The sequence below is a fragment of the Globicephala melas genome, chromosome 11 (genome assembly GCF_963455315.2).
Source record: "Globicephala melas chromosome 11, mGloMel1.2, whole genome shotgun sequence".
Classification (NCBI taxonomy): domain Eukaryota; kingdom Metazoa; phylum Chordata; class Mammalia; order Artiodactyla; family Delphinidae; genus Globicephala; species Globicephala melas.
The window spans coordinates 100414526-100428721 of NC_083324.2; the positions used below are offsets into that span (position 1 = coordinate 100414526).

The window sequence follows — 14196 nt, forward strand, 5'->3', positions numbered from 1 at the left end:
GGGAGGCGGAGGGAGGCCGCGGAGCCGAGCCGGGGAGCGCGGCCGGCGCGGCAGGCTGGCATCGAGCTCGCGGCTTCCGGGAGGCGCTGGGGTCGGATAAATACATCCCGGGCGCGCGGGGAGCGCGGAGCCGCCCGCGCCGTGCTCCGCAGGGCTCCCGCCGGCCGACACAGGCACAGGCACAGGCACGGCGCCGCTCCTCCTCCTCCTCACGCGTCGGGCGCGGAGCCGCGGAGAGCGGCGGGCTCGGCCGCCGGCGCCCGGGCCTCTGAGCCGATGAGCGGCGGCGGCTGAGGGCCGCGGCCTCTGCCCGCCCTCCGCCCGGCGCCCGCCGGGGCCGCAGCCCGGGCGCGGGTGGCCGGCCATGGGGGCGCAGTGACGCGCGCGGCAGCCGAGCGTCCCTGCGAGCGGCGGGCCCTCCTCGGCGGCGGCGGCGGCGGCGGCGGCGGCGCCGGGCCCGCGCGCTCTGCCCGGGGCCCCGCGGGAGCCTCCGCTGCGCTCTATGCGCCTCTGCGCGCGCCGCGAACCCGGGCCATGGCGATAGACCGGCGGCGCGAGGCGGCGGGCGGCGTCCCTGGGCGGCTGCCGCCCGCGGCCGAGGAGAACGGCGCCCTGCCGCCCGGGGACGCGGCGGCCTCGGCGCCCCTCGGGGGACGCGCGGGCCCGGGCGGCGGCGGCGACATCCAGCCGCTGCCCGCCCCGCACGCCGCCGGCGGCCCGCACCCGAGCCTCCTGTTGCTGGACTACGACGGGTCGGTGCTGCCCTTCCTCGGGGGCCTGGGCGGAGGCTACCAGAAGACCCTTGTGCTGCTCACCTGGATCCCGGCGCTCTTCATCGGCTTCAGCCAGTTCTCGGACTCCTTCCTCTTGGACCAACCCAACTTCTGGTGCCGCGAGGACGGCAAGGGCGCCGAGCCGGCGGGGGTCACGGCCACGGCCCGGGGGGGCGGCGGCGACCTGGCCAACTGGACCAGCCCCCCGACCACCCCCTTCTCCACCGCCGCCTGGGGGACGGCGGGCCCCCTCGGCAACGGCAGCGGCGCGGAAGGGGGCGACGCGCCGCCCCTGCCGTCCCCTCCGGACAAGGGGGACAACGCCTCCAACTGCGACTGCCACGCGTGGGACTACGGCCTCCGCACAGGCCTGGTACAAAACGTGGTCAGCAAGGTAAGGGCCGCGACCGCCCCGGCCCCGCGTCCCGCTCCCGAGCGTTGTGCCCTCCGCGGTCCTCGCGCCCTTCCCCGCGCCCTCGTGCAGACCCGGGTCCCCGCAGTGGTGCGAGCCCGCGTGTCCTCGCACCTCACGTGGGCTTGCTGTCCTTCCATCCCCCAAACAGATGTGTTTGCCCGGGTGTGAAGCCGGGCTCCGGCAGCCCTCTGCGGTGGCCCTGCCTACCTACGCCAAGGGGCACCTTAGCCTTCCGAGTTGGCACCCAAACTCCTGTCCCAAAGCACACACGGAAGGGGCGCCCCTCCCTCTGCAAAGGCTGGAGCTTCCCTCCCCCACCCTCGAGCTGTCGCTTCATTCAGGCAGGGGTGGCCCGCGGAGGGCAAGGCCTGATGGGTCACCAGCTGGCCCTGGAGGACGCCCCTCTCAAGGTCTGCCCGCTGGAGCCCGGCCCCAGGCTCTGCCCTTTGCCGGGCCAGCTGTCCCCAAGTCTCCCACAAAGAAACAGCCTCGGCCAGAATAGTTCCTATTCCCAGGTGTTCTTCTGGGCACACGTCAGCCATCCAGCGCTGGCTTTGGAAACAGACTAAAGCTGACTAAAGAGCTCAAACTGTAGCCAGAGAAGCAAACAGCTTTCGAAGATTCCCTTTCTCCGAGCTCAGTCCTCCCTAGAGGTCGGCGTATTTCACGTTGGACTTCGCCACCCCAGTGTTCCCTCAGGTGTCTTCTCGGGATTGTAGCAAACACCATTGGAGTATAGGAAGGCTGCTAAGAATTTGTGGCGTTTCGGGACCACCCCTGCTGTCACACAGCAGCCCTTTTGTCCAGGCGTTGAGGTCAGATCCTGGCCAGCTTTACCTGGACATCTGACTTGCTCCAGCCCAGGGGGGACCCTCTAGCAGAGGTGCTGCATCCTGGGAAATGGAGTCGGAGTGTTTGCCAGAGATATGTGGCCGTCATAGAGATGGAGAAGGGGCAGTACTAGAAAATCGATGCCTAAGACAGCTACAGTTTTCTGGATTTCTTAACATACAAGAGAGATTGTATGCCAGTGTGTCAAACAACTTGTGTTATTGTGCCCCTTCTGTGTTTTAAATAACTAATTTGCCTTTCAAAGTAAATGTAGACCTTTCTCCCACTTCTGGAGCTGTTCTGGGCAGAGTTTGAAACGCTTTGTTTAAATGCAAGACTGAAATTTGACAGTTTATAATCATCTATGTGCATGTATCTCCCCCCCGCCCCAAACGTGTGTTAGTGAACAGTTGTGCCGCATGGATGTGTAAGATGAAACCCTTACATCATCATGACCCTTGTCTTCAGCTCGTACCAGCCTGGCGAGAAATGAGCTGTCCTCCGGGAACTGTCTGGCTTAGCTGTTAGTGGGGAGATCCTTCTAGCGTGGTTCACCTTGATCCCGCCGGTCAGCCTGTCCTTTGCCAAGGCGTTTCTGTGACTGTTTCCCATCCATGGAGGTCACTATCTGGCTGTCATTTACCAGCACGGAAAACTTAAGAACAGTGACTATTTTAATACTGTTTGTATGTCTGTGAAAGTAAGGATTTGCAACTTGGCAAATACTTTGACCCTCTTTCTGAAGTCCAGGAGGAATGATGTGGATCGAAGCAGATGTGTGTAGAGGGTGCTCTGTTCCGGGGTCACAGGGGAGGCCAACTTGGAAGTCAGCCTCCAAGGAGGTGGGTCAGAGTATCATTGTCTCAGTGGTGGGGACCCTGCCGTGGATGGTGGGCGTAGAAAACTAGAGAACAGTTCTTGAAAGCGGGCGATGGAGGCGCCTTGGAGAGCCGGACAGGTATTCCAAGTGAGCACTCGAGGGGTCAAAAATGGCACGAGGGTGTGCAGCATGGTTTGGGGTGCGTCAGTTATGTACAGCTGACAAGGCAGTCCGGGAGGTGAACACTTGGGGGCAGTAGGTAGAGACGCATTTTCCTGTAAGATAAAGACTAAAAAGGACATATTGATTTTCACGCTCAAACAAGATCTAAATAAAGGACCGTTCTGTTCCATAACCAATGCTTACAAGAGCTTTTTAAGCACATTTTGGCTCGTACTGAGGCCGGCTTTCTCCTCTGATGGCGGTGTCCGCTGGATCCTGTATCAGATGTACAGACGTGGAAGGCATATTGTGATGGGTGCTGATTCCAGAGGTCAGGTGCCTGTCAGCTTGGCTTGCAAGTGGAAGCAGAAGTGGCAGGCTTCTCCTTCTGTCAGTGGATGAAAATTCAGGGTCTGAGAAGTTGCCTTTTGTACCATCTTCCCCCACTGAGCGCCGCGATCTTCCCACTCACAAAAGCCCCGTGCGATGTCTTTATCATCAGACTTCCTTCAGCAGGTGTGTGCCTCCCTGCGATAGAGGGCCAGTTCTCTCCTCAGGTATTAGATGGGGAGGGGGATACAGAAGAACCACCAGGCACATATTACATTATATTAAATATATGTTTTAGATATATATCATTAATATCTATATCATATGTTGTATAGTCTTGTATACAGGCTATAATAGCGTTTACACACGTGAAACTGTCAAGGCAGATAGAGTCCCAGGTTGTTACAGTTAAAAGGGGTCTTGGAACTGACAAGAGTCTCTCCCCTCCTGGGTGGCATCCCCGGCGTGGCTGTGCCTTGCACAGAACCCCGTTAGCTGGTTAGTCTTCCTTGCAGAGAGTTGTGCTTTTTGGTGGACATAACTCGGGTCATCTCATGCCTGTTTGTGCAGCTCTCTCCTCCGAATGATTCTTTTTCCTTCATATAATATGTGCTCAGATACCTGAGGATACCCAAGGACTGGTTTCTTCCCTGGCTAAGAAATCTCCAGCTCCTTCAGTCCTTCCATACGGGACAGAATTCACCATTCTGCTGGGTCCACGTGGCATATGTATCTCTTAAGCATGGCACCCAGAACACAATAGGCACGGCCTGCGTGTCCTGATCAGAAGAGAAGACACTGGACACTTCACTAATGAAGCTTACAGTCGATCATTAAGGCTTTCAGTAGACGTGTCATCCGTCTACCTCGGGGCCTCGATGGGATCCCGTTATGTCAGGGCTTTCTCAGCCTGTGCTCGTGTGACGTGGGGCACCATGTAGGTTCCATCTTGCTAGTTTGGGGTTATTAGATCTCTCCTGTTAGGATCTTTTTCGTTTCTATTTTTTGCCTTGGTCCCTGGTATTTGTTAACCAGAATTTGCAATGCCTTCGGAATAGTAATAATGATGATGATGATGATGATGATGGTGCCGGTGCCACCACCTTTCTTTTGTGCTGCCCTATCAAGTCTTCAAAACATTTTCACCTGTTATTTCCTTTGATTAAGAATGTTGAGCCGTCCAAGGCAGTCTTAACACTGAGTGTTGTCTTGGATTTTAAGTCAGTTCACCAGCCTTGAGTGGACCAGAAAGTTGGTCCTCAACTTCCAAATGCCGTTCATTGCTCTGTGTTTTATCCCCAGCCGCGTAGAAAGATTGTCAGTGCTTAACATAACTCTGCTGACTTTAAAATACTCCTCCCAGTGATTTGCATGGTTTATCTTATCCTGCAGTGTTCAGAGTGAACCCTTGTTGGTTTCTAGTGCTCTCCACTTCCTTGAATAACCCCTAGAATTTTGCCTACCATAAATGTTAGCAACACTCTCTTTCTGTACGTGAAATTTAAGATGTTTATCTCCAGTCTTCTAATATTTTTTCTGTTCGCCAAGAATTCTCACAGGTTGCTGGCCTTTATCCTGTAAGTAACCTGAGAGTTGTTTAAATACCCCAGGAAGTAATTTGAATTCTTTTTCTGGGGCTCAAGATTAGAAGTTATTTAAAGTGACTCAGTACGATTTAATTAGGGTGAAAAATAATTACAATGTCATCACAATAGGAATATCTTTAGAAATAACTCACCGGTAGGTCATCCTAGTGTGATTTTATTTCGTGTGTCTACTATATACAACACAACAGTGAACATCTTTGTGCGTGACTGTGTTTAGAAACTTACTGAAATAGACAATGCATCACATGGGACCAAAAGCAAACAGTAAAAGTAACATTTCTCCCCATCTCTGCCTCCAGTTTCCCTCTTTGGAAGCAGCCATGGTTACCAGTTCCTTATGTATCCTTCCAGAAATATTCCAAGTATATTTTCATTTATATATCTTTCTCTCACAAGCTGTTCCTATACACTGTTTCAGACCTTTTGTTCACCTGTGTTGGGGATGGGTGCGTATCAGTACAGGGAGCCCCTCACTCTTTTCTGTGTAATAATTTAACAAGTCACCTTCCAAGGGGGCATTTCGGTTGTTTCCAGTCTTTGTTATTACATAATATATAATGAAACTCCCCCACACATGAAACTTTTAGAAGTGGAGGGTCAAACTGGGCTGCATTTTAATTCTGACAGATGTTGTCAAAGTGCTCTCCATAGAGATCTTACTGCCCTTTCACACTTCCATCCATAAGGTGTGAGGCCCCACTCCCACACCCTCCCTGACCCAGGGGGTTGTCATACTTTTAAATGTCTCCTCGTTTGACATGTGAGAAATTGTTGTTGTCATTTGCATTCTCTTTTTAGGAGGGAGGTTAAATATCTCTGAAATCTTTTGAGCCATTCGTGTTTCCTTTTCTTTGGACTGTCTCTTCGCATCCTTTGCCTTCTTGGGTGTATTTTGGGGGGGGGCGTTATTTTCTTACTGATTTATAGGAGGACTTTATGCATGAAGTAAATGAAGCATTTTGGATGTTTTGTAAATGGTTTTCCCTGGTTTGTTGTTTGTCTTTTGATTTTGTTTATGGTATTTTTGTCACGCAGAAACTTCTGGTTTGGATAGAGTCAAGTGAATCTTTTATGGTTTCTGGGTTTTGTGGTAGATTTAGGACTTCTATAATCCTGGAATATTAGGGAAAAAACACATTTTCTTCGAATATTTTTAGGATCTCAGTACCTTTTTGATTTGGTGTTGTAGGTGTCAGATTTGCTTCTATTGAGGCATTAGGATGAATTGCTAGGAAGGGAAATAAATGTTAGGTCAGTGGGTATAACAGCATTTCTCACAGGCTTCAACTTGCTCATGACGAGCTCCTAAGCACAGAATCTGGTGTGGTCCTCACTGATGGAGACGCCGGAAGTTGCACAGTTGCTAAGCAGCTCTTCCATCTTTTGGGGGACAGTGTTCGTCCCCAGGTCTCACCTTTCCTTCACCTTCTTGCTCTGGACCAGCTGCAAAACCTCTTGTCTTTAGCATTGTTTTGCAAGTCTCAGTTCATTCTGGCCTTCAGTCCCAGGCAGGATCGAGTCAAAAGTTGATGTCATTTAAAAACACGTTGGGCACCAAATGTCAGTCCCGGTGCGGGAGCCGGCTGGGCCACACATTCAGGACGCGGGGCTGGCGGCTGGGAGCCGGCCACGGCCACGGTGAGAGCGTTTACACCGTGGAAATCTGCAAACACTGCACACCTGGGTCTGTTTTTCTTCCGAGAAACAGTTGTTAGGCAATCATCACGCCACTGAGTGTGGCCCTGGGCCACTCCTCTGTTTTTTCCTAACCTCTCCTTCCCTCCCTCCTCCCTTTCTCAGATGTGAGTGCGGATTCTGGGCCAGGCCTCGTGCTTCGTGTTGGGAATGCAGTGCTAGGCGGAAATAGCACAGCACCCACCGAGCTGATAGACTAACAAGCGAGGTGCACCTTAACTAATCATCATCACTTTTTAATTACAAACTGAGTTAAGTGAGTGGAAAGAATGGGAAATGAGAGAGAACAGAGAGCCTGGCCCAGACAGACTGGCCTCAGTGATGAGACTGACGCCTGAGGAGAGAGGCAGAGGAGGGGGTGGGTGTGTGTGCCTTTCCCTCTGAGAGGGAGTGGCATCTGCAGGGCCTTGTGGCCTGCAGGAGCCTGGGGCTGAAGGGTGCAGGGTGGCTGGGAGCACGGGGATGGGGTGACTCATAGCCATGAGACGCTGAACTCAGCCAGCCGAGGGATGGGTAGGGAACAGGGGCGCCCAGGGAGAGAGCCTGTGGGGTGAGGAGAGGGCTGGCGCTGACCCTGCTTGGGGCCACAGACGGGCAGAGGGGAAGCCAGGCCCGCTTCTGCCGGAAGGAGGCCGCTGGCCCGAGGCAGGGGCCTGCGGAGGAGCCGTGGAGAAGCCCACTGGCCGGCAGGTTCGGACCAGGCCTTGGGCAAGTGGGTCTGACCCTGTTCCCGGGCTGTTGATTGGAGAAGCACTGGCCCTGGAGGGTTCTAGCATCTTCTCTTGCCCTCTGGCTCAAAAGGGGAGGGTGCTAATTAAATTTCCACCGGGCCGAAGGACCCTGAGATGGGAAGCCATCGGCTAGAACCGACTTCATTCAGCGAGCTTCACCTGTGCCCAGCACCCAGTGTAGGTAAAAGTGCCCTGGGCACAGCGAGCTGTGGTGTTATCTTCGAGTCCAAAGTTCAGTTCAGGGAGGAGAACGAGGCTGGGGGTCATTGACGTGTCCAGAGCCGTAGCTGTAGGGTTAGAATGGCTCACCTGCTCACCCTGCAGGGTGTTCTTGCCTCCGCCCCAGGGGCCCCGCCTGGGCTGGGGGGGGGGGCTGCCCTTTCTCTTCATCTTTACTGGCCAATCAGAGACGGGCCTGCTCCTGCCTGAGGAGGGGCGTGGCTGTGTGCTGTTACCTGCGGCTTCCGTGGTGGGCTGTGCAGACCTCTCTGGCAGTTTCCCTAATCTTTGCTCCCTCTGCCTCTGAGCCCACTTCCTGGAACCCTTTTCTCCGTCCTTCTACTTGCTGGTCCCTGTTCATCCTTCGGGTCCGCACGCAGTGCCCCCAGCACTGGCTGTGCGTCTGTCCCCGCTCTACCCACCGAATCCTCAGCAGAAGTGTCTGAGCGCACCTGCGCTGGTGTCACGAGAAGAGCGGAGCTCTCTAGCTTGCCAGGTGTGGTTATGACCCGTTCACCTGCAGGCGCCTCGCGGGTAACGTGGGCTCAGGGCTCCCTCCCCTCCCCTCCAGGAGACACTTGGAAATCTCAGATTCCTCTCCTCCTCTTCTGTGGGGTAAGGACCGGCTGAACGAGTCAGGTCAGAAATGCTTAGATGAGGAGGACCTGATAAGCCACATCTGGAAGGGTGGTTAATTCCATGCCGTTCCGAGGTGTCTTTCGCCTTCGCCCAGAAACTGATGACGTGGGAAGCCGGGTGTGCCCTTCAGACGGGATGCCCCAATGCAGGTGGCCTGAGGGGTCCCGCCAAGGTGGACCTCCAGGGGGTTTGTCTGAAAGACCCTTGAAGGGGTTGGCTGGTTTTCAGAGTTCTCATGTGAAAACAGAGCAGGCCTCTGGCTGCAGGGCTCAGGGATCTGAAAAGGAAAGAGGCTTCCTGGCCGGCGGGGGCCCCAGGATGAGGTGGGGTGCTCTGTCATTTGCGCCTCCACCTCCACCGAGGTCGTGGGCCAGACATCTGAGTCCGTGCCCTTCGATGGAGGACCGTCTACCAAGTTAGAAGTCTGGGTTAGCTGTGCTGGGGGGAAGCGGATGGGAGAGAAAGTGGAATTGTAAAGCGGGGCTGAGGGTAACCCGAGCCTTGACCGCAGGCATCAGGGAGCTGCCTTCAGGGCAGGTGCAAACGGGGGAAGGGCCAGGCTCTGTAGAGAGGCCCCTGCCCACCTGGAGTGTTGTCTCTGCTGGGTCTGTAGGAGGCATTGACCCTGACCTCCGTGGTCCACGGACTTGGCTCTGCGGTCTCTGCTGCTCTCAGCGTTTACCCAGCGCTGGTCATTACATACAGGCTGACCCCCCTGCGAGACAAGTGGCCTAGAGCTTCACAAGCCTGCCTTTCTGGGCAAGGGGGCAGGGTTATGGGCTGATTTAGGTGGATTTCCCCTACAACAAGTCGTTGCTGAAATAGAACACCGCCCACGGGCTCTCAGGTCGTCACTTGCACCGTATGACATGCCATCAAACCCTCTCTTCTCAGGACTCGTTTGGTTGCAAGTAATGAAAACAAATTCCAAATCACATTAATTCACAAAAATAGAAAAGAAATTGACTGGAAAGATGCAGGAATGGCTCAGGAAACCTAGGCTGGGATCTGAGACCGGAAAGTGGGACAGGGGTTGTTTCAGAGCCCTTGTGGAACCCACATCAGTTTCTCCTGAGATCAGCTTCCCTCCCGCCTCCGGACTGGCTTTTGCTCACCTGGTCCCTGGTCAGGTGGAGGCCAGCACCCCTCTGTCCAACACCAGATTCCTGGGCGCAATTCCGATGTCCAGCTGGGGCAGGACAGGCGGGTTTCAGAGTACAGGGTGCAGTTACCCAGGGCGGGGGGACCCCTGCAGACCATGGGGTGGGGGGCAGCAGTAGCTGTTTTTCACTGGGGGGTGGAAGAGACTAGAGATGGATCTTTTGGGCAGTTAATGGAGGATAAATGAATATTGATGATTTAACCCTTAAATGCTTTAGACAAAGGACTCTTTTTCTTCTCAGAGACTCAGGATGAAACTTACCCGGCCCCTTAAGCTTCGTGTGGAATTGGCAGGAACACCCCTCCTGAGGCTTCTTTTCTGGAAATAGGTGTAGATGCCCTCAGCTATTAGCTCCGGATCAGAGGGGGCTTGGGGCGAGCGAGCCCCGGGGCAGACGCTGAAACACGCCGCAGAGCGTTGCCTCACCCCCGCCCCACTCGGGGCGGGTCTCCTGGGCTCTCCAAACCTTTCTTCTAGTCAGGACCAGCCATGAAACTTGGGGGGCCCCAGTGCACGATGAAGATGCCGGGCCCCTTGTTCGTAAACGATTCCCAAGACCAAGACGGCAGCCGCAGAGCATTGAGCCACATGCGGCCCTTCTGAGCCGGGCCCTGCTCCTGGGGACCGCCCCCCGCTGCCTGTCACTGTTCACAGAGCCGGTGTCACCACCGCAAAGCTCATCAAGTGTCCCCCGTGCCTTTCTGCGTCTTCTTCCCCATTTCACGTCCTTCTGCTTCTCCACTCCTTTGCTGCGTCTTTTTCTCGGTTCCTTGCGGTGAAAGTATAACTCACTTTTGCAGGGCCTGTTTTGCAGAGGCACAGCCCTAACCGGTTTAGTTCTGGGTGTATAGTTAGCTTAGGGCCTGCAGTGGCACCAGGGAGCCAGGAGGCTCCTTACATTGGAAACCCTGCTCCAGAAATGAGACAGTTTTCTTATCTGAGCAGTGAACCCATAGCTGAGTCACAGGAGCCTGTGGGAAGGAATGTCAAGTCCTAAGAATGCGGGTTAAGTGTTTATCAGCCTTTTTTTTTTTTAAAGTGGGGAAGAGGGTCAGTCTTTGTATTACTTAATCCTGCTAGCATGACAGTCACACTTTATTTCTTAGCATCATTTAAAGAATAAAGCTTCCCTGGTGGTGCAGTGGTGAGGAGTCCGCCTGCCATTGCCGGGGACACGGGTTCGAGCCCTGGTCTGGGAAGATCCCACGTGCCACAGAGCAACTAAGCCCGTGCGCCACAACTACTGAGCCCTTGTGCCACAACTACTGAGCCTGTGCTCTAGAGCCCACGAGCCACAACTGCTGAGCCCACGCGCCACAACTACTGAAGCCCAGGCACCTAGAGCCCATGCTCCACAACAAGAGAAGCCACTGCAATGAGAAGCCTGCGCACCACAACCAAGAGTAGCCCCCGCTCGCCGCAACTAGAGAGAGCCCGCGCGCGGCAATGAAGACCCAATGCGGCCAAAACTAAAAATTAAAAAGAATAAAGAATAAGTGCAGAGGAGACAGTGGGCTGTAAACCAGCCACCAGCCTCCCAGGGGTCATGTTAAATTAAGGATGTTAGACGCTCAGCCCCACAATCTGCACTATAGACTGTTTCCTCCCAGATTAGATTAAAAGCTGCTTTTTCTGTGTGTTTAAAAGATGCTTTACAAAGTGGGCACCCTTGGTTGCTTCATCCTGAGGAACTCCACTGTTCCCAAGTGGGTATACACGAGCATTTGCAGCAAACACAAAGTTTCTGTCCAACTTAAAAAAATTTCTGTGTAACTGTGGTAAAGTATACATAACGTAAAACTGACCATTTTAACCATCTGTAAGTGCACAGCTCAGCGGCATTAAGTACGTTCTCAGTGTTGTGCAACCATCACCTCCATCCTTTCCAGAACTTTTTCATCTTCCCAGACTGAACCTCCGTCCCCATTGAACACTAGCTCCCCTTCTCCCCCACCCCGGCCCCGGCCCCCACCGTCTAGTTTCTGTCTCTGTGAGCTTGACTACTTTCAACCCCTCCTATAAGGGAAACCACTTTTCGTCCTTTTGTGGCCGGCATAGTTCACTGAGCATCATGTCCTCAAGGTTCATCCACGCTGTAGCCCGTGTCAGGATTTCCTTCCTTTTTAAGACTGAACAGTAATATTCCATTGTGTTTATACCACTTTTGTTTGTCCATCATCCGTCAGTGGACACTTGGGTGGCTCCCTCCTTGAGGTGCTTGTGACAGTGCTGCTGTGAACACAGCTGCTGCCCTACGTTTTGAAGACAGTTACGTACAGCCCCTCCCCACCGCCTGTGTTGAGCCTGCCCCTGCTTCTGCTCTCGCGACATCTGCTCCGTGGCAGGCCTTGCTCCGCCCTGGGTAGTGACCCAGGTGGACAGAAGCTCGTCTGTGCCCAGAGAAGGAGCTCCTGGTACAGCCGAGACCAGTGTCAGCTGGAGGGTTCTGGGCGTGGTGTGAGGCGGGAGCTGAGGCATGGGGCACAGAGGTGAACACACCTGGGGAGGTCTGTGCTCACCGTCGGGGGGGGCAGGGGAGCAGCGCTCACGCCCAGCTGTCCACGCCGTGTCCTCAGGGTCCCCCAGCCCTTCCATCCATCCTCCGCCCTTGAAAACCATGGCCGTGGCCCTTCCCAGGGCTTCTGACCGAGGGCCTGTCCCTCTCGACGTGTCTGCCCTTGGAGGTGCCAGTGCTGCCTGGTCCCCGCCGCACCCGGGCCTCGGGGTCTCGGTGCCACAGCCGAGTCAGGCTGGTGATACGAGATCCGCAGACGGCTTCAGGGACGTCAGGCGACCTGTCTGTGGCCTTAGCGGTGACCGTTCAGTCCTCAGCCCTCTCAGGACGGGTGCGCCGCCTGGATTTCCCGTCTGTCTCCTAGCTGCTCTCCTCCTGGTCTCCTGCGAGAGTCCTTTTCGTCGCTCACCCGTTAAGGTCGTTCCCGGGTGTCTTAGCTCCTTATGGGCCGAGAAACAAGCCCCACAGGCGGGGCGGCCGAGGGAACTCACATTCAGTCCCTCGCGGTCTGGGGGCTGAGGTCCGAGATCAGGGTGGCAGCGGGGCTGCTTCCTCTGAGGCCCTCCCCTGGGCTTGTAGACACCGCCTGTTCCCTGTGTCCTCACACGGCCGTCCCTCTGTGTCTGTGTCCTCATCCCCCCCTTACAAGGACAGCCCTGTTCAATCAGGGTCCACCTCAGTGCCCTCATTTTGAGTGAATTACCCCTGTAAGGGCCCATCTCCAATTAGTCCCATCTGAGGTGCTGGGGGTCAGAACTTCAACACAGGAGAGTCTTTTTGGGGTGGTGGTGAGGGGACACAGTTCAGCCCGTAACAGCTGAGTTCCAGCACACAGCCTGAGGAGGGCGGCCCCAGAGCTCTGCCTGTGCCTCGTATCTCCCCAAGGCCCCAGGCCTGCGTGTTCCATCGCCAGCAGGACTGGCCGTGTCCTCTGGTCTCTGATCTCCTCCACCCCCCTTGCCTCAGATCCCAGTGCTTTTGTCCTTAGTCGTAGCCGACTGGCTCTTCTGACTCCTCTGCTCAGTCTTCGCTGTGCTCCCTGGCCTTCAGGGTGGAGTTGGGCCTGGTTGGCGGGTTTTCACGGCCGCCGCCTGCCTCTCCTGCCACTGTCCCCACCGCCCAGCACCGGGACCCTGTGCTCTGGCCCCGACCCTTCCTCAGGCAGCCTCAGCCTTTGCACACGGTGTCCTCCAGCCTGGAGTCCGCCTGCTGGTCACCCCGCGCCTTCTCCAGGCCTTTCCCTGTGCCTCCGCTCCAGGCCCAGCTACGCGCCCTGGGTGCCTGGCCCTGGTAGGTGCTCGCCGCGGTGAAGGTGGCTGGGGGCTGTGGCCCTGCCGGCGTGGGGTGTCAGCCGAGTTGATTCTAGGACGGCAAGAATAGAAAGGGGAGGACAGAATCACAGGTCAACTCAGGCCTGAAGTCCAGGTTCAAGGAGCTGCTGAGGACCATGAAGGGTGATGTGATGTATCTCAAGTCGCAGCTCATCAAACTGGAATTCAGCCTGGGCTCCGGAGCGCGTTATGTCTTTTCTTTGCGGTACGCGGGCCTCTCACCGCTGCGGCCTCTCCCGCTGCGGAGCACAGGCTCCGGACGCGCAGGCTCAGCGGCCACGGCTCACGGGCCCAGCCGCTCCGCGGCACGTGGGATCCTCCCGGACCGGGGCACGAACCCGCGTCCCCTGCATCGGCAGGCGGACTCCCAACCACTGCGCCACCAGGGAAGCCCCACGTTATGTCTTTAAGCCAGTGTTTTTCAGAACTTTTAGTCACAGAGTCTTTTCTTCTAATGAAAGCTGTGGATCGACAGAATTGGTCTTTCTGGATCTAGGACCGGGGCCAGAGGTGGTGTCTGGAAAACCTAGACTCGCTTGGGGAACTTTGGGAAATGCCTGCAGGACCCAGACACGCGCTGTTTAAAAAAGTTCTAGGACATCCCCACGTGGTGCGGCTCTTCCCCAGCGGACACGTGGCCGTGTCTGGAAACACTGTGGTGGTTACGCAGAGGCGGGGTGCTGCTGACATCTGGTGAGCAGGGACCAGGGATGCTGCTGTACGTGGTACGATGCAGGGGACCGCCACCCCCAGCAGCGAAGGGTGATCCAGCCCCAAGTGTCCGGAGCGCCAGGTCTGAGACGTCCTGGTCTCAGCTAGTGTGGACGTGCGTTGTGTTTCCTGACCCCACCCAACAGATGGCCAGGGCTCAGCCTGTCTGAGACCGAGGCTCCCCTGTAAGCCAGGCAGGAGCTGCCGAGTTGCCAGGAGTGACCCCTCAGCTGGGCGCCCTGCCCCGTGGAAGAA

General features: G+C 55.9%; 1 protein-coding gene across 4 annotated transcripts in view; it reads left to right on the top strand.

Annotated features, from left to right (window-relative positions):
* Nucleotides 1–456: 456 nt before the first annotated feature.
* The window catches only part of SLC22A23 (solute carrier family 22 member 23), a 146172-nt gene continuing 132432 nt past the window's right edge, over nt 457–14196 (top strand). For 3 of the 4 annotated variants that reach the window (XM_060307438.2, XM_030881520.3, XM_060307439.2), the window contains exon 1: nt 520–1167. In XM_060307438.2, the coding sequence (XP_060163421.1) occupies nt 535–1167 (633 nt within the window). In that variant the 5' untranslated portion in view covers nt 520–534. Of the gene's footprint in view, nt 1168–14196 lie in introns of all 4 variants that reach the window. The other variant, XM_060307440.2, reaches the window with a different exon arrangement.